This window comes from Plectropomus leopardus, chromosome 2, assembly GCF_026936395.1.
Source record: "Plectropomus leopardus strain MGB_pleo_1.0 chromosome 2, ASM2693639v1, whole genome shotgun sequence".
In the NCBI taxonomy this organism is placed as follows: Eukaryota; Metazoa; Chordata; class Actinopteri; order Perciformes; family Serranidae; genus Plectropomus; species Plectropomus leopardus.
Window position 1 is genome coordinate 7377231 of NC_142177.1, and position 24303 is coordinate 7401533.

The 24303-nt window shown below is 38.9% G+C and overlaps 1 protein-coding gene across 1 annotated transcript in view; it reads left to right on the forward strand.

Moving 5' to 3' along the window:
- Positions 1–24303, forward strand: part of cntn6 (contactin 6) — a 138882-nt gene that overhangs the window by 72415 nt on the left and 42164 nt on the right. The window contains exons 3-9 of the mRNA XM_042495970.2: positions 7832–7976; positions 14090–14213; positions 14528–14703; positions 18186–18281; positions 22915–23118; positions 23666–23768; positions 23941–24125. Of these exons, the coding sequence (XP_042351904.2) occupies positions 7916–7976; positions 14090–14213; positions 14528–14703; positions 18186–18281; positions 22915–23118; positions 23666–23768; positions 23941–24125 (949 nt within the window). The 5' untranslated portion in view covers positions 7832–7915. The remainder of the gene's footprint in view (positions 1–7831; positions 7977–14089; positions 14214–14527; positions 14704–18185; positions 18282–22914; positions 23119–23665; positions 23769–23940; positions 24126–24303) is intronic.

Consider the following 24303-nt stretch of genomic DNA (forward strand, 5'->3'; position numbering starts at 1 on the left):
TATATATATATTATATATACGGTATATCCATCTTTATATACATACATTATATATATGTATATAAAGATAGAAGATGTGTGTCCACTTCTTTGCACTGTAGCCACTGAAGCCAAAATATCCTTGATACAGTTGCTGCCATCTTGCATTGGTGGCATCATTCGGAGCAAGAGTCTGCGCAATAGTGGTCTCAAAGTGGAGCAGTGGTATAGAAGTCCTGCCCATACACCCGCCTAACCCAGTGGTAAGCAGTGCCATTGATCACGAGCACACTGCACACATAGCAAATCCCCTTTTTATAACATCAAATAACGCATTAAAACCAAACTTATCAGAAAAATCAATTATTGTACAAACAGCAGTATGATAAGGACTACTGTAATCATAATACACGGGTCATGGGCTACACCGTGTTTGAGTTTATTCTGGTCCCATAATATCATTTTTTCCAGAAAAAAGTCGTTATTTAAAGGTCTAGTGCAGGATTTAGGGGACTATATTGGCAGAAATGGAATATAATATAAGTATGTTTTCCTTAGTGTGCAATCACCTGAAAATAAGACTTGTCATCATCTATAACCGTAGAATGAGCTGTGTATATCTACATAGAGAGCAGGCCATGTTGCAACACCATGTTTCTACAGTAGCCCAGAATGGACAAACCAGTCACTGGCTATAAATAGGGCCATTCGTGTTTTTGTACTGGCTGCTTTGGTTAGCATCCATTCTGCATTAAGCAGCACTGGAAAAACACAGATTTTTTAACATGACAGTGCTTTATCCAATGTTTTTACCGGTTTAAATCACCGGGTCAGCTTGTTTCTGAGAGAAAAGAAACCTATGTGGATAACTCAGCCTTGAATGTCTGGATATTAAGTTATCAGGGAAAAAAGGCGAGCACACGTTAGCAGGTGCTGGGCTAGTGGCCTGTGTACAATGAGCCGAACAGAGCATGAGAGAGTGAAATTGCTTTATTCAGTGTTTTTGCTCATTTTAATCCTTTATTTTGGCAAGGAAGAAACCTCTGTGGATAATTTGTCTTCTTGTTAAAATGTTCTGATTAATGAACACTGAAAAACTTCGAACACACCATCCGATGCCACTAAATTCGAACACACCATCATAGGCATAAATCCACTCTTATGGATGTGGGAAGTATGGCATTAATATTTACAAAGAACTGAGAGAACTTATGAGGTCTATCTATCCTCTCTCTGAAAAGTGAAGCAAAAGAAATGGATTCACAGTTACACAAATAAGTATGCAAAGGATATAACGCAGAAGTTGGTCAGTTCAGCCTCTTTGTATCATCACACTTTGAGCGCTTATAATTATTCATCTCACATCCGAGGTCTTCCCTACACTTTGCACGCCCAAACTTCATGTACAGCTCTGTTTGCTGAGTCTGTACTGAATTGACAGGATGTTAGCTTTCAATATTCTCCTCTTCCTCTTAGTCAATGAGTAATATGCACTTGCACTGTGAGTGACAGTTTGCTACCCCAGCTGCAGCACCGCTCCTGCTCCCTTGTGGCTGACTGGATTTAAGAAGGACTGCAATCTGAGATCAGGAGGCTTTTCCGGATATTTACAGCCTGGCACCTTCTACGATGAAACAAAGCTGTGAACCGAAGCCTATAAGACATGTTTTAATATGAGCATTAGTTTATTGAACAATTACTGCAATGAGGGGGGCTATATGTTTTCAGGCTGCTGGGGCTCTGAGCCATGATAATGTGGTGTCAGTTTGATGTCTCTATGGAGCCTTGTGCGATGCTGAATGGCGCTTTTACCATGGTATGCTCCCCCCTCCAAAAATGAAAGCCTTAATTACCTCTCACAAGACTGCTGAAGTTAATTTCTGTAGTCACGTGTTCAGCCAATTACTCAGTGTGTAATGAAGTGGAACATGGCTCACCAGAGTTCACAGGACACCCTCCATCTCCCCTTTTTCTCAGCCTAGTTTGGCTATTCCAGAGTGGAAAGCTGATCATCACTAAACATTAAACCAGGCAATGCTTCACTCTGGATACATACATTTATCCGTGTCAATATCCATTCCTCCTTTAATCATTTCTCCACAGCTATCTCAATATCATAGGCTAGCGAGTGAGGCGGGGGAAGCACATTATCTATGCCGGGGTGTTACAGTATTAGGGATTATCCCTGACAGATAGTTTCCCTTCCAGGCACCATTAGCTTGGCCTCATCCCATTTGGTATTTCCAACACCTGCGACCACCATCCGCTGGGCACAAGAATTATTACCATTGTATTTTTTCTAGGGTATATAAATTAATCATGGGGATCACAAGCAACTACTTTAAATTTCTGGACTGTGACCAAGAAACACATCCTCCCCAAGGATGCCGAGGGCCTATGCATCATTAAAACAGAGCTGTGCTATCTGACAGAGGAACAGTGCCAGCTCCCTCACTTATATACCTTACGGGATTGTGGCCTCTGCATTTCCACACTATGCATAATAGCTACTGTCTTCGGCTAAATGCAATCAGGGTCCTTGAGTCTGACTTTGAATGCTAAATGAACGAGGGACACGTGTTTGCGAGTGGACGAAATAAAGTTGATCAGCTCGAAAGTGAATGTGGACAGCTGACTACAGCGAACATAAATTAACATCGATCACCGGGCAGAGCACGTACGCTAATGACTCAAGGCTGCAGGGGCTTGTTAGACAACCTCCGCAATGGACTGTAATGGTTCCCATATCCTCACAATCCACTAAATACCAATGGCTGCAATTCCTCATTGAGCATCCTGCGCATTGGCAAATGATCCGTCTGCAATTCACATGCATGAATGTATTATATGGATATAAATGTAGATATTACCTAGGTGTTATATGTCCGATAATGCAATTAGACCCACCTAATGCTGCAGAGAGGGGTAAATGCTCCACAGTACAAGCCTCTTAATCATTTAAACTCAAATTCAGGCTCAAAGTGGCAAAAACATGAATCAGTCTAATCAATACGAAGAACCTTGCGCTCTTTCATATGTATCGGTTTATAAAGCAGCTGGTTGTTAAGTGTCAGTCAAAACCATGAGACCACTTTGAAGAGGCAGGTTTTTCAGTATTTTCATCTGAGTCTAATTTGACTCGTTCTGAGTTCCTCCGCTCACATGGTGCTCGGCAAGCGCTTCTGAATTTTAAAACATATTGATTTGGAATTACTTACAGGTGCCGGCCTATAACAGTATTGATTACAGATAGGCGTTTTGACAAAATGTCTGGAAAACATTTCGCATCGATTTAAAGTTTCTCAGGGCCCAAAATAAAAAGCCCTAGCATCTAACAGTAATTGCCACGTACAGCTTTATGTCATTCACTTAGCACCTATTCAGCCAGCACCTTTATCAACACATAGTTTTACCCAGGGGTGGATTTTGATTTCGAAGGGTTGAGAAGGACACAGTTAGTACAGGCACAAATCCTCAAAGGGGCTTTCGTTTTTCAGATACAGCATGCCCATATTTTCTCATCATTTTGATAAGTCCTCCTCATGAAATAGATGATTGTAACAAAAACATTTCATACAACAAAAAGTGGCAGAGTTGATCAACATATTGACTTACCCCATAACAGATAGAGTGCAGAATGAAACCACTCTAGAGATGGTAGAGGGACCCAATTAATCTCATGTAACATTTTACCATTCGCTTAGATTTAGTTTAAATATTCACTGATAAAACACTAATACCTTCCCTACACCTCAAAGCAATATGAATATCAAAACATTTATTTATTATAAAAATAGAAGCTTTTAAATACAAAGTTGTCATAGGCAGCAATTTTGCACACCAAAGAAAATTATTTATACTCAAGGTAATATACAGTGGTATGTTGTTACAGTTTCAGGCCATTGATAAGGTAAGGTAAAAGTAAAAGTGTAATGTGAGGATTAAAATGTTTTTTTTTTTCAAATGTTACCATGAAAAAAAGCATGCAAAAGAAAGAGTTTTAAATCTTTTTTTGTCCTTTTGGAGATTTATGTAAAATTATATTTAAAACCTATCATCTCAATGGAGCTCAAGATTTCAAATTCCTCTTCCAATGTTTAAATTACACATTCTAAGCTCCACTATAATGAATATTGTTACCACTTGTGAAGATTTTATACAGATTTTTCAAACTTCTTTTAGTTTTCAAGCTGCTCTTATTTCCGTACCCTCCATTCATTCTCTATGTAATTTCCTACAAATTCTAAGTTGCAAACATTATCCAACGACCATACATGTTTTTTAAAATAACACATTGGACTGTAAACATTGAAACCAGCCTGACTTTAGCATTAGCCCTGTCTAGGCATTTTTGTACCAAGCAGGACTCTCAGAGGAACTGCCCATTGGGGAACTTCCCTAAGAACTGCATACCTTCAAGGACTTTTTTTCTGTTTGCAGTCATACTGCTGTGCTTTTTTTGCTGTGTTCGACCAATCAACATACCAATCTGGACCAATCACTGTACACTCAAGTCACTTATGATTCTACTTGCACTGTTTGAGTACCTACTTTGAAATAGAAGCTAAAAAAGCCTCCCTCAAAACAGCACTCTGAGAACTTCGATCGTTCCTAGTTCTTGCGATGAGGACTCTACAAAAAGGTGGTTCTCAGAACTATGAAAAACTTTCTAAGCTGACTCTAAATTAGACTGAAAACAGCACGAGGTAAAGCAGTTTATTGAAGGATCAATCATAGCTCAGAGTCCCAAGTAGGTCAAAAGAATGTGTCTTCTTCTTCTTCTTGTTACATGGATAGAGTTTCTTTATTGGTTTTCTCCAGAACAGGCAAATATTATCTATACAGTGAGTCTCATAAGGAAAGACATCAACCAGATTTCCTGTCATTGATCCGTCGCTCCATATTTGATTGAGACTTATAGCAAGAGTGTGGTCAGGATGGCAAACAAAAACGCAGAAGGTTAAAAAAGTGGAAACCAAATCGATGATGATGACTGACAAGATGAAGCTTGGATGATCAGTATTGCGCTCCCCTAGAATAAATAATGGAGAGCAGAATAAATCTGCTTCACTCCCCACACGGCTAATGATTTTTCTCCCTGCTTCCCTTCATGACTGGTGATTCTTCCTGTTTTGTTGCATCCATCTGTTGCTAACAATTTACTACAGGCACTGAGACAGAAAAGGACAAAGAAAAGCTGCAGGAAAAATACTTTTTTGGTGAAACTGTGTGTATTTTTTTATGAGAGCTCATATTTGCACATATAAAAATTCTCAATTTTGTCTGGGGTGAGGGATGGAGTGGGGGGTCCACACCTCCAAACACACAACTGCCCAACTACCAAACTTCTCTACCAAACTCACACTTTGGAATTTGTGCTCTGCACATAGGAAAAATACCTTCTTTTAATGCAATGGGTCAACACAACAGTAATAGTTTGCTTCACAGGGTGGTTTATATCAAAAAAAAAAAAAAAAAAGCTTGTAACAGAACAACCTGTACTGGCTGGTTTTGATAGGAATACATTTACAGTCATGGCCAGGTTTTTAGAAATAAGTGAGTTCCAGAAGTTTTTCCTTTAATGGAGCATATTTTGCATTTCAGGACGAGCAAAATTCTTACCAAAATGACACATGCAAACATAACCCAGGCTATGGGATGTCAAATATTCTTTGAGACTGCCTATTCAAGGAAAAATGAATCGACCCTCTCCCTGGACATGTTATATAAGAAAATATTTTGCTGAATGCAGTTGCTTACCTTTTATGTTTTGCACTGTTGACCAAATTTCTTCCTTGGTTTGCTTAAATTGAGCAGTTACTGGCATTCATATATTCACATGTCTTGTATGTTTATGTGAATGTCATAACATAAGATACTGTTAGGATGTGAGCAGTGGTGGGAGAAGTATTCAAACCCTTTATTTAATTTCTCATACTACAATGTAAATATACTTACAAGAAACAGCCCTGCATTCAAAGCCTTACTTTAGTAAAAGTCTTATCAGATTAATATACTTTAATAACTTTAAATACTGATTGTGCAGTAAAATGGCCCCTGTCAGTGTTTTGCTATTATATGTGATGTTTCATTTCATCCTTCAGTTTATTGCAACATTCAAAATCAGAAAATACAATGGGTCCACTTGACAGGAAAAAACTTTAAAGTTATCGAATAAATGAAGTGGATTTGAAATTACAATATTTGCCTCTGAGATGTAGTGGAATAGAGGTATGAGGTTGCCTAAATTGGTAATAGGAAAGTACAGCTACCTCAAATCTGCACTGGTACAGTAGCCTATTTGAGTCAATGTAGCGTGATCCTTTCCACCACATGATGTGAGTAACTTTGACCAAAATAGTACAAGAAGCATTTTAGCCATTTGTATAAGGTTAACAAACTATAAGTATATTTTACATTATTTGAACAATCCTTGTTCCCTCCAAAATTAAATGCAAAAAAGCTGATTCATACTCCATTACTCCCCATTACAAAGATATCATATGTGTTAAACAGAAGTGTAGGTAATGCAGTAGTCAATGCACATTATGCATTAATACTGACTATATGAGCCATGTTTGCTATCTTCACTTGTCCATGCAATTTAAGTGCAAATAAATGCCTGAAAACATTATTACATGCGTTGCAATTTTTAAAAGGAAATTATGCTAAAAATCAGGCATTTCAGGTAACAGTTATTCCAAAAAGAACCTGCAACATCCTGGATCCGTATCTCCCACACAGAAGGCTATGTTGTTTATAGCTGTCATTTTTTAAGTGTTTTTTACATCGTTCAGATGAAAAGACAGTGTTTCTTAAAAGGTTTGGATGTCAGTGACCTAATAAAAGCTGGCTACAGCCATGCATACAGTCACAACATTTAAAAGCATGTAACAGAGATATCAGGCTGTGCTTTTACATGTCTTGAATCTGCATTAATTGATTTTGTGGCCAGTGGGGGACAGCAAAAACTAGCTGTACATAAAAAAGTTGGTTGTTAAAGTTAACTTGTTAGCAAATAGTAGCTTATGTACACAACTTTCAGACATGGAGCATATTAGTACTCATGTTTTTGGCCACCTGATGCATGTAAATCCCACATCCATGCTTCTTAGAGCTAAGGGGAAAGGCAGAGTCAGGTGATGGTTCTCTGGGGGTTCAAATAATGATTATAGAAGCTTTTAACAGTAGGCTCAGAGGTAATATCCATATACCCCGACAGCACCAAAGTAACATAAACTGCACTATGTTACTTGTAATGTTATTTGACAAGGTTTGCTAAATTATAAAAGCTTCTTTTTGTAGTTCTAAATCAGCAGCAATAGTTCTTGGCATCATGATTCACGGTAGATGTTTCTGTCTGTTCGTGTTTTGAAGCGGTTTGAATGATTTGCCCAGGATCGTTTTTTCTGCAATAGTACAGTTTGTCTGCATTCATTAGTATTCCCTGTGATATATACCACACATTGATACATCGCACATTTTGCTTGAGTAAATATGTTGAACTAACAGTATTTAGAAAGCTTAGCATTACCTTTGGCAGGCTGCTCTACTCATCTGTTGCTGCTGCTGTGAGCATCTTTTTCTCTCCTTTTTTTTTTTTAATGCTTGACTTCTCCTGAGAGATAGTGTAGCAGCGGTATGTATACACTAAATATCAGCTCCCCGGTATCTGCTGTGAGCTGGCCCTTCGGCACGGGATCTTGGCTCAGCTTATTTGGTTGAATGAATTATTAATGGCTCACCGATTTTCCACAAGTTCCAGCATGTTTTCTATTTTTTTTTCCAGAATGCTTGTTGTAGACTGCATCTTCTCATCTCCACAGCACTCATTTGCCCTCCTTTTCTTCCAGAGCCAAAAGGAGGAGCGTCTGCCCAGGAAATATTCTTCACTTTCTGGACTGGATGGGAAGGAGGAGAATCTTTGACCTTGGAAAATGAAAATGTTGTTGCCATGGGAACTGTTAATCCTTCTGTCACTCAAAGAGTGCCTGGCTGGTGAGACGCAAACTCAAGCCGCCTTTCATGACACACCTGATATGCATACAGTGCATCTCACACAGGGAGGGTTTGCCTCTTTCTCAGGCACATATCATCTCATTTGAAAGCAGTCTCAGAAGGGTTCATTATTTTAGTAGCTTTTCTTTTCAGGTAAATATGCTACGGTTTTATGCCTCTGCGCAGGCGACAGCTGTGGCCAGAGGCACTATGTTTCTGGTTGTCCATTCGTACATCTGTCCGTCCAGCCCATTCTTGTGAACATGATATCTCAAGAAGGCCTTGAGCGAAATGCTTCAAATTTTGCGCAAACCTCCACATGAACTCAACAATGAGGCTAGATAGATTTTGGTGAAGGTCGGTGACTTTGTCTGTCTCATTCTTGAAAAAGTAATATTTCAAGAACATGTTTAGGGAGTCTTTTCAAATTTGGCAAAAACATCCACCTGGACTCAACAATGAAGTCAATAGATTTTGGTAGTCAAAGGTCAAGGTCACTGTGACCTTTTTTTATAACTAATTTATGTAAAAGCGATATCTCAAGAACACCTTGAGAGAATTTCTTCAAATTTGGCATGAATGTACGAGTGAATTCAAGGATGATCTGATTGAATTTTGGTGGTCAAAGGTCAAGCTCATTGTGACCCTACAATTTTCTCATTCTCCTGAAGGCATTTTCTCTTGAACACCTTAAGGACATTTTCTCAAATTTGGCATAGACCTTCACTTGGATGGGGTCACTGTGACCTTGCATCCATCTAATGCTTTTTAACGTGACATTTCAAGATGGCCTTAAAGGTGAGTTTCCTAAAATTTAGTACAAATGTCCACTTGGATTTGAGGACGAATTTGCCAATCAGAGGTCAAGGTCACTGTGACCTAACAAAATGCGTTTTTGAACTTTAAATATTGATAATTATGATTAAATTTCACACAAATGTCTGACAGGATAAATTGATGACAGTTTATATCCAAAGGTTAACTTCACTGTGACATCATTATGTTCTGCAAAAACTTTACTGTCATTATTCAACATCATTAATCAAAGGCGGACAGAGAGACATTGATCAGATACTGAATTGATGACACTAATCTTGGGCGTAGTGTTTAAAACTATGGTTATTGTATGGATTGTCTGTGCTGCCAGGGGAAGCTGTGTTTGAAGCATCCATGTTTTCATAGACATGGATGGAAACTATAAGCTCAACTTGATTGATTAGCAAAAGTGTACAACTGTGTGCAATAATTCTAGTTTTTGTTTATTTGTTTTTTGTTTTTTAATGTGGAAAAACATGACCAAATCTGGAGATTTCACTTGGGTTTTAAAGAACTTAATGGAGCAATGCAGAGCAAATAACCTCAGAGGCAGACATTTTAATTTAGTGATGAAGTTTTGTTTTTTTAACAAGATGAAGTCACAGGGTAAAGTGAATCTGCCTTGTGTCATTCTAAAGATTTACTGTTACATTTACATCTTTATCTCATATTTAACCGCAGCCAGAGTTTGAACGCTAAATGTGACTCTATGTTAGATTTACATTCGAAGAGAGACCAAACGAGAATTCACTCTCTGGTCTTTTTACACCTCCCTGTTTTACTATGCAATTTCCTAGCTTTATGTCCAACTGCTGGCTCTTACGTGAAATGTGGTAAGCACTATAAAAATCCACACTAACTCTTTTCTTAACGCTAATTTATTCTGCACGCCATTCTCAGCAACTTAGATCCACTGTGTGCGGAGGCGCTCCTCTCTGCTGAGACAAAGCAGAGCAACATTATCCTTCAGTTCCTTAATACCTGTGTGAGCTACAGCTGAGGAGCTAAAATCTCTCCAAGAGCTCTCACTTTATGTGTGGATACGGTAACCTGTGCAACAGAGAGAACCAAGTGAGATTTAATGTCGACAGTCCCATTAGACAGATATACTGTATACTGAACTTAAGCCAACCATTTACAAGTAATCAAACAAATGCATTTAAATATATACAGCATATGGAGTGGGACCTGTTTTATTGTTATTCATGCTTTCTTTTCCATTGATTTAGCATCAGATCTCAAGTCAGCAGTTTCATTTTATCTTTGCAGCCTGCAAACACAAGAGAAAAGAATGAAGGGTTATGCAAATAGCAGTGCATCCCGTACTGTACATACATACCGGCTACTGAGCTCGCATTTGCATGCATTCCCATGAAAACTAATTAGGTACAATATTGTGTGTGTGTATGTTTGTGCGTGTGTGTGTGTGTTTGTTTTCGTGTGCTGGTGGTCAGTCCAGTTTGGTGTGTTTACAGGGGAGGCCTGTTTTCAAGCATAACACATAAACCCCCCGATCATTTCCCAGGTGAAATAGCCCGGCTATTAAAGGTTCATTAATTTGTTTAATTTAAAGGACATCGCAAGCGGGGTGAAAATGAAGCACCTCTCTCAGAGGCCGGGGAAACAAGGCCCTTACCTGAAGCAAAGACTCCCTCTCTCATTAGGATGATGATGGTGATGATAAGGGAGGGAGCACTCTGTGTCCTAGTCAAGGTTAGAGACAAAAGGAAAAAAGGGGATGATTTTTCAACAGTGGCGTGTAGCTCGGCGTATCACGCACAGTGTCAGGGGAAAGGGAGGCTGGACACCAGTGTGTGAGCGTGCGTCCATTGAAGAAATGTTAGATTTCATGGGAGTAATTAGTGCAACATCGGTTAATTACTCCTGTGTATTGATCGTTTGGCTGGAACTAACCAAAACAACAAGCTCGACTAAACAGACACACATACACAAACAACATGCATACAGACAACAGCTTTGCAGGCTCTCGAATAATTAAATAATATCCAGAGAAAAGCAATACTCTGATGCTGAAACTCTCATCGTAACATCTTAACCAAGTTATCCTGCATGCATTTAGATTATAATTCATTAATGCAGAACTCAATTAGCCAGGTGGGTTACTTGTCAATCTTTCTAATTACGTTTGACGTGCAATATAGCTTAGATCAGTGTCTGTTTGGATTCTCCACACAGTGAACCAGATGCAGAAAGAATGCCTTTATTGTCACTGCACACTGTACAATGAATTTTGCTGTGCAGCGCTGACATGGTACATTATCATTCCTCATATGCACTCACACTAACACCCACTCAAATATGCACACCTGCCATACAGATAAATATCAGTAATAACAGAGAAAGATAAAATAGCAGTAATAAAAAGAAGTGGCATATAAGAAGCTAGTATTTGTACAATGTGCCAAATGCTATTCCACCAGCACTGTATGAAAATATTACTACACGTTATATACAGTGAGCGTGAGTTTAAATAAAGAGTAGTGGATTTAGTGCACAGTGAAACACCTTTAAATATAGTTATCACTACGAGTAACAGAGCCTGTTTAAAGTGTGCTGTGAAGCGATTATTAGCTGAAGCCCTTTTCAAACAGCAGTATTGGGAAGCATGAGGCTGTTGTAAGACTGATATTGTGTAAAGTTTGGAGATTACTGACTTTTAATTTGTCTCTTTCCAAAATCTCCAGATTAAAGTTTGTTTTTCCTGCTGCAACATAAGCCACAATCGTTAGCATGTCTGGCTAATTAGTTTGATAATTCCACTAATAACAGCATTACCTCCACAACCAAGGAGGAAGCGTATCCCTAATAAAATTTTTTTGGTGAATAAAATCATTAGTTTTAATTAGCCAGCCAGCTACTGCTGATTAAATCTGCTAGCAACAGCTGTCATTAAAGTCTGCAGCAAGAAATCAGGAGCCAGGACCACTTTTCTTTTTCTTTAAATGCGTTTAGTCAGTGGTTTGACAGGTCAGCATTTGTTGCTCGATGTGCCACTCCAGTGTAGGTTTTGGAAGCTGAAGGATAGCATGTCAGTGTGTCTTGTTACATGTATTGTGTCTTTTCAAAACAAATTTGTGGTTTCACAGGATATGTTCGTTTTCCACTTGTTAATGCTCACAGTCTATTTTAGGTTTACTTCCTTAGGTTCAGGTAACAAAAGAACATGTTTAGGTTTAAAAGAAAACTTCATGGTTTGGCTTAAATTAAGTATGATTGTTTCTAACATAAATGTCATGTCATGTGACGTATAACGTGACATACGTCACTAGAGTAGTATACAGTACGCTACACAAAGTAGCACACTATGTTGTTATTGATAAGTTGACTTTTCACAGGGGACACTGGGTGCCAGGGTGGAAGTCTGTAGTTTGACCCACACACCTCACCTCCCACCCGTCCAATGTAGATTCTCCTACTCTTTACACTACAGAAGTTGCCCGTCAGAAAATACCATAGTCAAAGGGTACCCTGGTGCATCAGGATCTGACCCTGAACGCCACTATCAAAGTGTCCATATTTGATGATTTTAGGGTGAAATTAGGATGATTTTGATTATTAAATCAGCTTCTGTTATCATTGAAAACTAATGTTTGTGTTGTGTGAGAATATAAAGTGTAGACAAGGGTAGCAGTAATAATAAGGATAAGCTTTAAAGAACAATCAATTCATTGGCAGCCTTCAATACTGTTGTTTCTTTTATTTTTTTCATTTTTTCAGACTCAATTTGCTTCAATTTTCTGAGCACTGAGTCAGAAATACATTTGCCCAAAGTCAGTTTTTACTTGCCCCATATACAAACTGTTTTATATATTAGCAGTTATCAAATAACAACAAAGATTGAGCGAGTGTACACAAAGTCCACGATGTCAATTTGTGTACACTCACTCAGTGAGTTCTGTTAGATCCTCGTCGCACTGCAATTGGGCAATCACCTTTTCTGTAAAAGCTACAGTGGAACACTCTGCCTGCCGATGTGAGGAGCTGCAGCTCTATCAGGACTTTCAAAACCACCTTAAAAAGACTGCTCAGCTCTGTACTCACTGCCCTTGACCTTTTGTTTTTAATTTTAAAAACATTCACTTGTGATATACTATTGTGTGTAGCTTTTTATTCTGTGTTTTGTGAGTGATGTGCTTTTTTGTGTAGTTTTATGTTGTCTGTCTTGTGTCTTTGTATCACTTTATATCATGTGAATTATTTGTCTTGTGTATGTCTTTTCTTTTTCTCTTGTTCTTGTACAACTTTGTATTATCATGTCATCGTGCTGTGCACTTGTTCTGACCCGCCAAGGGACTGCAGATGCAAATTAGCTCTAAGCTATTATCTGGTGTGGTGAATCACAAAATAAAGTTAAAAAAGAAAAAAAAAAAACGTATCTGCCTTGCTCTCAAACTTATGGTAAACTGCACAACACATAGTTTTACTTTTGCCTACATCCTCTAATGCCACTCAGCTCAGCTCCTGTTTCCAGGATAATTGAAATGCATGTGCTCATAAAATTTGTCTTTACTTGCTGCCACTTTCTTGCAAGTGCCGAATTGGTGTATGTGCAACTCTCAGTCAACTCTCATCAACAGGAAGCGAGATGGCTCTCTCTTTAGCTACCTCCCAGAAAAAAAAAGCTGTTTATTTCTTTTATAGTCCTTGCCCAATCTGGCAAATGGTAAAAAAAAAAAAAAAAACTCACTTACTGTATTGCTCCACACCTGAGTTGCTAGATTTACTTGCCTGATGTTGATGGTGGCATTTTACTTGCCCTGGGGCAATCGAGTAATCCTATGGTTGAGCCCTGATCAGTGCAACAATATATTTTTTCTCTTCCATTTCCTGTAACTGCTTTTATTCCCTTTCATTGGTAACTTGCAAATAAAGAAAAAACCTGTTAGCTCCATGTTACAGGTGAAGTCATTTTGCTGGTATTTACACTAATAAAATGACAGCTGTGCATGTAAGCAATCCTGACAGTGAATGTGGACAGAAAAATAAAAGACAACTTCATGACTCATGTGTCAAGCGCCGCTTAGAATATGCCAGCTCGGGCTTATTTTAAGTTAATTGCTCTCTCATCGCGCTGCATTATCTGCCTTGTGACATGTGCACAAGAGGGTTTATTAAATGCAGAATCCACTCAAAGAGCCATGTTGGCAGCTAATTATATGGGTGTAGGCTTTATATACAGTTTTCTGAGCACCGAGTGATTTATTCTGCATTAATTCAGTGTCACTTGCTCAGCACCATTGTACAGCTAATGTGTTTTTGTTTTTTTTTCCATGCAGAGAACACTCGGCACGGACCTGTCTTCACCCAGGAGCCCAGTGACAGTATATTCCCCCTGAGTACTGATGATAAGCAGGTGTTTATTAATTGCAAAGCAAAGGGAAACCCACCTCCACATTATAGGTAAGTGTTTTGCTGCCCTTTAACTGTCTATAAGGCAAGACTACAGTGTGTTGCATCAGCAAATATGCTCACTGAGCTGTTTACGATACCAGGCTGCGCTACTGTATCGGCTGCATTTGCATTTCAGTGTATTCATGCTTCAGAAGTGGGAGGGTAATTACATTTTTAACCATGTGTGTCCTTGTGGGATGTTTTCTGTAGTTTTTCCCAAACACTCCATGGAAGATGAAAAGGATCTTACAGTTATAGGCAGTCTTGAAAAACTGGAGCGAGAAGTGTTTGATGATGATCTTTATGTTGTAATTTATCTACAGGTGGAAAATAGATGGCAGTGAAATAAACACAGAGAGCGATCCAAGCTACAGCCTCGTGGAGGGGAACCTGTTGATCAGTAATCCTCATGTCATCAATCATGGGGGAGTGTATCAGTGCATCACCACCAATGCGTTCGGGACTGTTGTCAGCAGGGAGGCCAAAGTCCAATTCGCATGTGAGTCTCGTGCATTTTTGTATGTTCTATGCATGGTGCAACTGACATGAAATCGTTTTTCCCTCTGATTGGTTGTGATATTATGCATGACTAAATTGATTACAAATTTTTCGTAGTAGGGCTGCAACTAATGATTATTTTCATTATCAGCTGGTTAATTAATTATGTGACTGACCATCAGACTACCAATCCAAAAAAACAACAGTATTAAGTGTAATAAAATGGAAGACAAAAACCAGTGGACCTCAATAACTTTTTTTTCTTTTACCATTTATGCTTCAGGGAAGCAGAAACAGCAGAAAGCATTGAAACTGTGTCAACATTTTACAGTAACAAATGATATATATTGTTATTTTGTTCCCAGTAGTAATTATTTACTTTTAGTAGTTGCACATTTTAGTATATGCATCTATTAGCTGTAGCAAGCAAGCAAACTTTTAGCTATAAAGCATGCCAGGCGAGTATACTAACATTTATAACAACATTATTAACATGAGTTGCTGATTTGACGTCATAAATGCATAAACATGGCGGGCAAAAGTCAGTATTTGGTCAATAGTAAGAAACTTTTTCATTAATTCAGGTATAAAATATTTTGCTTTTTATATCATGTTAAGTCGAATATGGTGTTAATGTTAACTGTTGTCCAAGAAGAGTTACCTAGATTACATATAAAAATATATGAAAATGGAATCATAATTTTTTTCTTTTTTTTTTTTTTTTAAATAAAATGACATATGAAAACATAAATAAACTGGAAACAGCAATCAGCCTCTTGTTTAAACGGTCTTAGGGTTAAATGGAAACCCGTCTTCTTTTTAGCTTCCATGTTGTTTGCACTGTGCGACTTTAAAGCACACGAACACTGCGAAGTTGGAAGTTTATAAGTTAGCCAAGTATGAGTAATAAGAGCCATAACAGTGACTATTACTGTGATAGGTCTCACTTTCTCCATGGTTATTCCATCAACTTTAGTTGAAAACTAAAGAGTTCTGGTCTAAATTCTATCTAACAGCCAAAAGCTTTTCGACTGAAAGTCACAGACGTGTAATCTTATCAAACAGGAGTCCCTGAACTAACGTTTATCAACTGAGGGGTCCTTGACATGAAAAAAGTTGAGAACCAGTGAACCATGAATGATTAATCGATTGTCCAAATATTTTCAGATTTTTTTTATTATTTTCAAACCTTTACCAGCTAATGAATTAATTGACTAATAAATGCAACTCTAACTGAGATAATGAACAGAAACTACTTTTGTAATACTAGTCATTTGTCTGTTGGTCCACCGCTTTGATCCAGAGTGAAATATTTGGATAAGCATGTATGCAGTATTTTGAGCTAACATGGGACATTAACATGCTAATGGTAGTGACAAAGTAACCATTTATTTATTTGATATTAATTACTCACCCTTTGTAATGTTGAATTTGTCAAGAAAAACAGTTTTTCCCCATATGCCTCCACAGTGAACTTAGAATAAAAAAACCCCAGAAAATTCTTCATGAGTTGACGTAAACGGGGGCCGTGTTAGACAACATCAAAACTATCAAAGCAATGTTAACGAATGCTCACAAATCGAGTGCAGCATAATTAAAGTCTCACTTCTCCACTTGTAGTCAGTACTACCCACACATGCATTTTCATGCCTTCAAAATCTTAAATATTTAACACACTTCCACATACTAGTTACACGCATGGGCAAGCGTGTGTGTTTGAACTCTTCTAATGAGGTGAGTTCAAACAAACACATGCTTGTCCAGGCACGCTGCTTGTCCAGACTGTTTACGCTGAAGTGTTTTATAGTGTAACTTTTTAGCAAAAATCGATGTGTTTTAGAAGCACTGAGCATATGACCAGATACATGAGACTTGGATTATACTGCACAAGTTGTGTGAGAGTTTGCAAACAGATATTTGTTATTTTTTTGCTGCTGTTAAATGTGGTCGTCTTTTACATGAATTCATTGAGAATTCTTCCAGCTTTTGGATTCTTCGTTCACCATGTAGGCATGTGGGAAAAACAGTTTTCTTCACAAATTGAATGTAAAACAGGGTGAGTAATGGATAAACAAATGGTCGTTTTGTGGGTGAAGTATTCTTTTCATCTGCAAATATAGTAGTATTAGCATGTTTAGATGCTAAACATTAATGTAATTTTGCTCCTATTTTGGTTATATTTTTATAGTTTTGTTTGCAGTCGTAAGATTTATTTATTTTTTTAAATCTGCAGATTTTAGCAGGCTTCATTTTCTCAGTGTCACGCCAGAAAAATGGTACTTCTCTGGGGTGCACTGAGGTTATTTCCTTGACTGTGCCAGTTTGGTCTCTTGGTGATTTGTCCACAATAATTACCTCAACCAAAAGGAGTCCTCACTAGCTGTTTGCAGTGTATTTGTGCACCGTCTTTAACCCTTTGAAACTTTAGCAAAGTGGCTGGACCTCTTTCAAAAACATGGGAAGAAGGCATTGAGCAACAAAAGAAGAAAATACCTACAAATTATCAAGAAATAAGTTAAAAAAAAAAAAAAAGAAAAAGTACAAGAGAATGACCTGAAAATTATTTTTAATGTGGAAATAAATTAATACAAAAATAAAAAAATCAAAATAAAATAAATTTGGAAATGGCCTGGAAAGGGTGATTAAAATTCTAATCATTCTGTAACATAATTTTAAATACATAATTTTGGTATTTATGAATGTAGTTTTTCCCTGGCTTTTTTATTTTTCCCTTAATATTTTTTCTCAGCCTTATCAAAAATAATTTTCTAAATTTACTAGTGTCTTCCAACATGTGGAACATTTCTTACCAAGTTACTGATTGCCTTTTTTTTCTCCAGATTTTTGAGAGAAATGGCACCTGTTTGTTGGGGTTGAAAGGTGTAAATTTACGTGAAAGCAGTGCAAAAAATATGATGTTGTTCCAGGTTTCATAGACTTAATAAAGGACAATTTACAAAGGACATGTGATTGGGCGTGATTAACACATGTCAAACGTGTTATTTCTATTCCCATTGTATTTCCAAGTGCGCCATTTAGGATTGAATGTCAATTGCCATGTCGGAAACAACTGTGTTATCTCTTTGTACTAGCCTGTAGCACAGATTTTTTTTTATCAGTCAAGTACTGATTGACCACTGCTGATATTTGCTTGATCCCTCCTGGGACTCGGCTGGTATTTTTTAGACTTTGGAATTGATATGTCTTCCCGCTGTTTATTCTCTCCCACCGCACAGCAGCATTTAATTAAAGGTGAAAGTAATCTCTCAAGCTTGATTGGTGAGGGGCACGTTGGTGCACCCTCCACCAGATCTCCTGCGATATTGCCAGGGGACTGTCGGGTTTGACTCGTAAGCAATGTGGACAGACAAGGAAATATTCTGCAGAATGAAATGCCCTTCACTGGATGTCACCTTTGTGTAAAGTTATTTCAGTCGTCAAACACTGAAAAGTTGTTGTTTTTTTTTATTTCTCGTTCGACAGTTCTGCAGAACTTCAGCAGGAAGACGAGGAACACGGTGTCAGTGAGAGAGGGTCAAGCTGTGGTTCTGCTCTGCGGCCCGCCACCCCATTACGGAGGTACAGCACTGTGTCCTAACTCTTCTGCATTGTCTGCTGTAGTCTCACACTCCTGCTTGCCTCAGCAGTCTTTATTGTTCCTCACTGTGCGCCTTATTATCTCCCTGTAACACTGCTGTGTCTCTTTTTGTTTTTATACCTTCCCCACCTTCTCTTTTCTTTCTTTTCGAACTCTGTGACACTGTTTTCCACCCCCTTCTCCTTATCTGTCAGATGCGGGAACTTTTTATGATCAGCCACTGCTTTACCTGCCCGGGCCCGTGTCTTCACATAGTTCATAGCGTCACACTTCTTAACCTTGAGCTCACTTTTCTCGCCCATATGATCTGTGACCATGCTGTCATCTATAAAGTCTCTAGTGCTCCACTTCCTTCAGGTTTTTTTTTTTTCTCGGTGTGGGCAGGTTATCTTTTGGGTAATAAAGTCTGCTGGTGGCTGCTGCGGCCGGGGGAGCATTTATCCCATGGCACAGCTGCGAGTCGGCTCGCGTGTCTGTGTGCTGCTGATTAGCAGACCCTCAAAGTGGTCCGCACTCCTGCAGCCATTCGGTGCCCACCAGCACAATTTCACGCCAGCGTCCCAGCCTTTTCTGAGCTCGCCGCTGCCAGCTGAATCCTACGGCCACGTGGGATTCCACACTTTAGCAATTTGCCCTCCAGCCTTCCCTCCCTCCCCCTTTAAAAGCCTCCATCTCTTTATTTTTTTCCTCTTAAACACAGCATAGTCACACATTTGATGGGATTTGCACGACACGATAATGCTAGCTGGAGGTGCTTTAAAATTGAAAAATGGTGTTTTTTTTCCCCGTTGCCACAAGGTTTAAATAATGTCAGAGCTTCTGAAATGCTTGTTGATGCACCACTCGAGGAGCACGCTGATGCACCTCTGTAAAAGAGAAACCATCTGAAGCTTCTTTGAGCAATCAATAGGTAAGTGGTCTAAAAGGAAACGTGCTGAGAGTTAAACTCTGTCAGAGGACATGAGATTATGTGCCTGCAAGTCCTCTGTTGCTGTGAGACTGCAGCTCTTAAACAGACCCACTCTCTGATAGTCCCTAATCATGAAAGGTCTGTCAGTTTCTGCCCTGACTTTCCCCTGTAATGATTTTAATTCACTGTTTTCCCTCAAGGAAGCGAGTGGGACTTTTTAACCGTCTGCCCAGTCAAAAGGGCTGACTGCAGAATGTCATGTGTCTGATACAGGAGGGCTGCACTAACAGCCAAGTTCACAATGCGGTCCCTGCAGACATCTTTGCCCCGACCGTCTCCCCCCTGCTGTGTCTGTGTTTTACACTGCCACATTGACATTCCTATCATTCCTTTTCATTCTTTATTTTGACTTTAATCCTCCTCATTGTTGTTTGTGACAAGCGTTAGAGAAGGACTGAAATAGATGCATGCCATCAAATCTATAATATAGACTACTATAAAGGAAGCATATAGGAACTAAAAAGCTCACGTGTGATCTGCTAACATCAAATTTCACTGATTTTTACTGCGATTCAATGGGCCTCATGCAAGAAACAATATACACACATATTTTCTCATGTTTTTGTTGGTATCCACGATTTGTTCTTATTTTGTTCATGCCCATTGACTTATGGGTTTTCTTGTTTTGACTCTTCTCTTAGGTAAGAAAAAAATAAAAAAAGGTAGCGAGCACCTGTACCAAGATAAGGGAAAAATATCTTGTTTTCACAGACCACAAATTGTTGCCCAGCGCAAGGAAAAATTTAATGATTTAATCAAATTAACATTATCTTTTAGAAGTAAATGGATTATAAATGTCAGGGTAGAAGAAATACAACTATACTTTGTGCATTGATCCCAGTTATTTTAATTTTAGTTGCTGACCAGAGTTGGAATGTAAGTAAGCACATTTACACTTTCAACCTCTACTCCACTAAATTTCAGAGGTAAATGTTACACTTTATACTGAACTACTGATATTAGACAAATGCTTTACAAATTGCACACAAACAATATGAAAATATACAAGTGCAGCTGAAGCAATCGGTTGATTAAATAGAAAATTTGCTGGCAACTATTTTTTATAATTCTGTAAATCATTTTTCATGCTAAAAAAAAACATCCCATGGTTCCAGCTCGTCATTTATTCTGTATGTATGAGGACCTGCTGCTCTTCCTTTTAATTTGATTGAGTTTCCCTGTCTTTCACATTTATTTTTATTTCAATCAACAATAAACTTGTGTCATTTTCACTACTGCACTTCTTCTTGTAACACCCTTTTTTGGTGTCATCTCTTCAGTCTTGGCCATGTGCCAGAGTGTTTGCACACATCACAACACCTGTCTTTATATAGTAGTGTTAAGGGTGTGTTACCTGTGCTAATAGGTGACTTACAATTACCTTCAAGGGTAAGCGCAAATTTAGATGGTTAAGAAGGCTTGGTGCATCTGGAGTTGACTTCTCTTATATTTTCTCTAAACAGAAAATTTGAGAGGAATTTTAGAGAACGTTGCTGTGAATGTATGATAGCACATACATCTGACTGCGGGAGGATGTTGAGCGAGGTTATGCTTCTTAACAGGACGACCCTGCATCCTTTTGCTGGAGCCCTCAGTGTCAACACCCCTGCAGAGCAACACAGCAGGCTAATTCAAAAGAATGAGGGGGCTGCATTATTTCACACAGTCTGTCTGAACTCAACCTTAGTACATCTCTCAATACTTACTGACTTCCCGACTCAGTCTGTGGCACTCAGTCCCAAGCCAATTCAGTCCTTCTGAAGACAAAAAGCTTTGGAAACTACAAAATTCAATTTTTTGAAAATGAAATATTTTTTTATAAACCACTGGGCACTATAATAAATCTCAAAAGAAAGTGGTACATTTGTTGTATTCAATAGATATGGACTGATACACATTTGTGGTCATGTGAGTGTCTGTGGAAGCAGAATGGTTTATGTGTGATTGACTCACATTTACTGCAGTGCCCAAAAAACAGCTCCAATGTCAAGTGTAATAAAAGATGCCAAGCCACCCAGTGCAACAGTGCTGCTGATTTATGTATTCTGTTATACATAAAATCATTTTGATGACTCATCCTATCCTTAGGAGTAAATGCATAAACAGGCTAACCCTGCACACGATGTACTTATATTTTGTGGTTTGTAGTAGTTGGCAAAATGATGTCATGGGGCTGAAGTGTGGGTTTGGTTGTCAGTTGGCTCAAATGTTCCTCTTTAAAGCGACATATCCAGCCAATTTCACAAAGCCACACCTACTTTTGAGGGATCAAATCAAGCCTGAACAATTTAATCCTTTATATTTTGTAATAATAACCCTGCTCACATATTCTGTTTAAAGTACCCTATTATCAAGAATGTGCTTGTTTCTGTTTGTTACTAGAGCGGGTCAATGTCTGTGCATTTCCCTAAAATCTGACATTCAAATGTATGCCTCGCAAACTGAGATTAAGGCCATGTTTAGACGACAGCAAGCCTACTGAGGTGAAAAGGTCTTTCCTTTTACTCTTTTAGTAAAACTGTGTTCATATGATATAATTGTGTAAACAATCCTGGTATACACGGATCCACAAAAACAATTGAAAACGCTGTAGTATGCATGCCAGGCCAGTAGTTGGCGGTGTAACATTTTAATGAAGCACTAACTAAAGAAGCTATCTAACTGCCATCTAGTGAGGCCTTTAAATAGGCAGGCTTTAACTACATGGACAATATTGTGCAATCAATTCATGTTGATTTTGTTTTTTTTCATGGGATTTGTTGGCATAAAGAAAAATATAAAATATCACCAGCCTCATCCTTTGAGGTCATCTTATGTTTTTGGCAGAGAAATAGATTATCTCATAATTTATTTATAGCAATATATCTTCCCATACTGAATATGTACTGCAGGTCTTGCAGTTATTTTGGGAATATGACTGGATGGTGTTTTTGTTTTTTGTTATGCCTCTGCAGCAGTGATAGCCGAAGCCAGAGGTATTATGTTTTCAGGTTGTTCGTCCATCCATCCGTCCCATTCTCATGAATGCAATATCTCAAAAACGTCTTGAGGGAATCTCTTCATATTTGGCACAAACATCCACTTTGAGTCAAGGTTGAACTGAGTAGAATTTGGTGGTTGAAGGTCAAAGGTCAAGATCTCTGTGACTTTGTCCATCTCATTTTGTGAACACAAAATCTCAAGAAGGCCATGAGGGAATTTTCTCAAATTTGCCACAAACGTCCACTTGGACTGGTTGAAGTTCAAAGGCCAAGGTCACTGTGACCTGACAAAACATGTGTTTGGCCATAAATATGCTAATTATGACAACATTTCAAACACTGCCTAAAAGGATAAATATTAAAGTGATGACATTTTATCTCCAAATGGTCAAAGGTCAGCTGCTGGCCTTTACTCAGTGCCATAACTCAGAAACAGAAGTGGAAACATTTGGTCAGATAGTGAATTGGTGACATTAAATTTGGGTGTCCACCTTGAAACTGTGCTGATTGTATAGATCTTGTGTACTGATGGGGGGAAGATGTGTGTGAAGCATCCATGTTTGCACAGACATGGATGTAAACTGTGAGTGCAACATGACAGATTTGTCGAGGCACACAACCACAAGGCAGTACTTGGAGTTACATATTCTCTTTTGTTTTCAGAGATCAAATATTCTTGGGTTTTCAACGGACAGCGGAGTTTCCTGCAACAAGACGCCCGTCGTTTCATCTCTCAGAGGACAGGCAACTTGTACATAGCCAAAGTTGAAGCCTCGGATGTGGGGAACTACACGTGTGCGGTGAGAAACATGATGACCAACACCACCGTGTTCAGCTCTCCAACCCCTGTGGTGGTGCGGAGGGACGGTAAGCATCCTCAGTTCGCCTCCGCTGCCTCCTGGTTATCTTGCGCAATGAACTGACACGTGCTGTCGGAGGGAGGGCGAGCCTGGGAGATAAATCGCTTGTCTTGAGCATGACACTGTTTTTGCTTTTGCTTATGAGCGAGGATTGTTTTTCTTTTATTCTTTGCACCATCCCAAAGCTTCTGAACTATACAGGGTTATGTATTCGAGAAAACCTCTCTATCTGCATGAAGGCACACATTTACATAACCAGAAATGTAGCTGGCAAATATGCATGCAGGCACACACACAGCAAGGAGCTTGCCACACATACTAAACCCCATCAGGACCATTTATGTGTACCACTTCAGATTGGAGCTGAGGCAGATATGTAATCCAAACTCATCCATCCGCTAAGCCAAATGCTGTTGTATACGCCGTCAACACGCACTCGATCTCTGCCAGTGTCATCCGCACCACGGCTCTTACATCCAATACGAATTACAGGAAAACTGCATGTCCATGTTTTGTGTTTTGACTGATGTGATTTGCTTTTATCCCCAATGCAGCAGTGATGGGTGAATACGAGCCAAAGATTGAGGTTCAGTTTCCCGAAACCCTTCAAGTCTCTAAAGGATCATCAGTGAAGCTGGAGTGCTTTGCCTTAGGAAAGTAAGTGTCAGAAACATTAGCACAGTGCAGCTCTGCCCATCACATTGCATTGTCAAATTTATGAAGCGGCCAGACACACTCTGTTACAACAAACAATCCCGGCCGCAGTCCTTCTGGACAGAGTGAGCAGGAGCATGTGGCCAGCGTGACCTTTTGTATGTGACCTCTGCAGCCCTGTGCCTTCCATCTCATGGAGAAGAGCTGATGGAAACCCACTCCCTGGCAAGATAAAAATCAACCACTCCAGTGGGGTTCTGGAAATTCCATATTTTCGCCCGGAGGATGCCGGCGTATACGAGTGTGTAGCTGAAAACAGCAGAGGACGAAATGTTGCCAGAGGGCAACTTGTATTCCACAGTAAGAGCCTCGTATACTTTTGCTTCCTGTTTCATGGAGATGACTGCTAATGTTTTGCATCTTAATCAGTACTAGTTAATATCCAGATATATTATATTTGTTGGAAAATTATCTTAAGTGCTTTACTATTATCTAAAATGGTTGAGTTATTTTCTCAGTGTGAAATAGCCTCAGAATG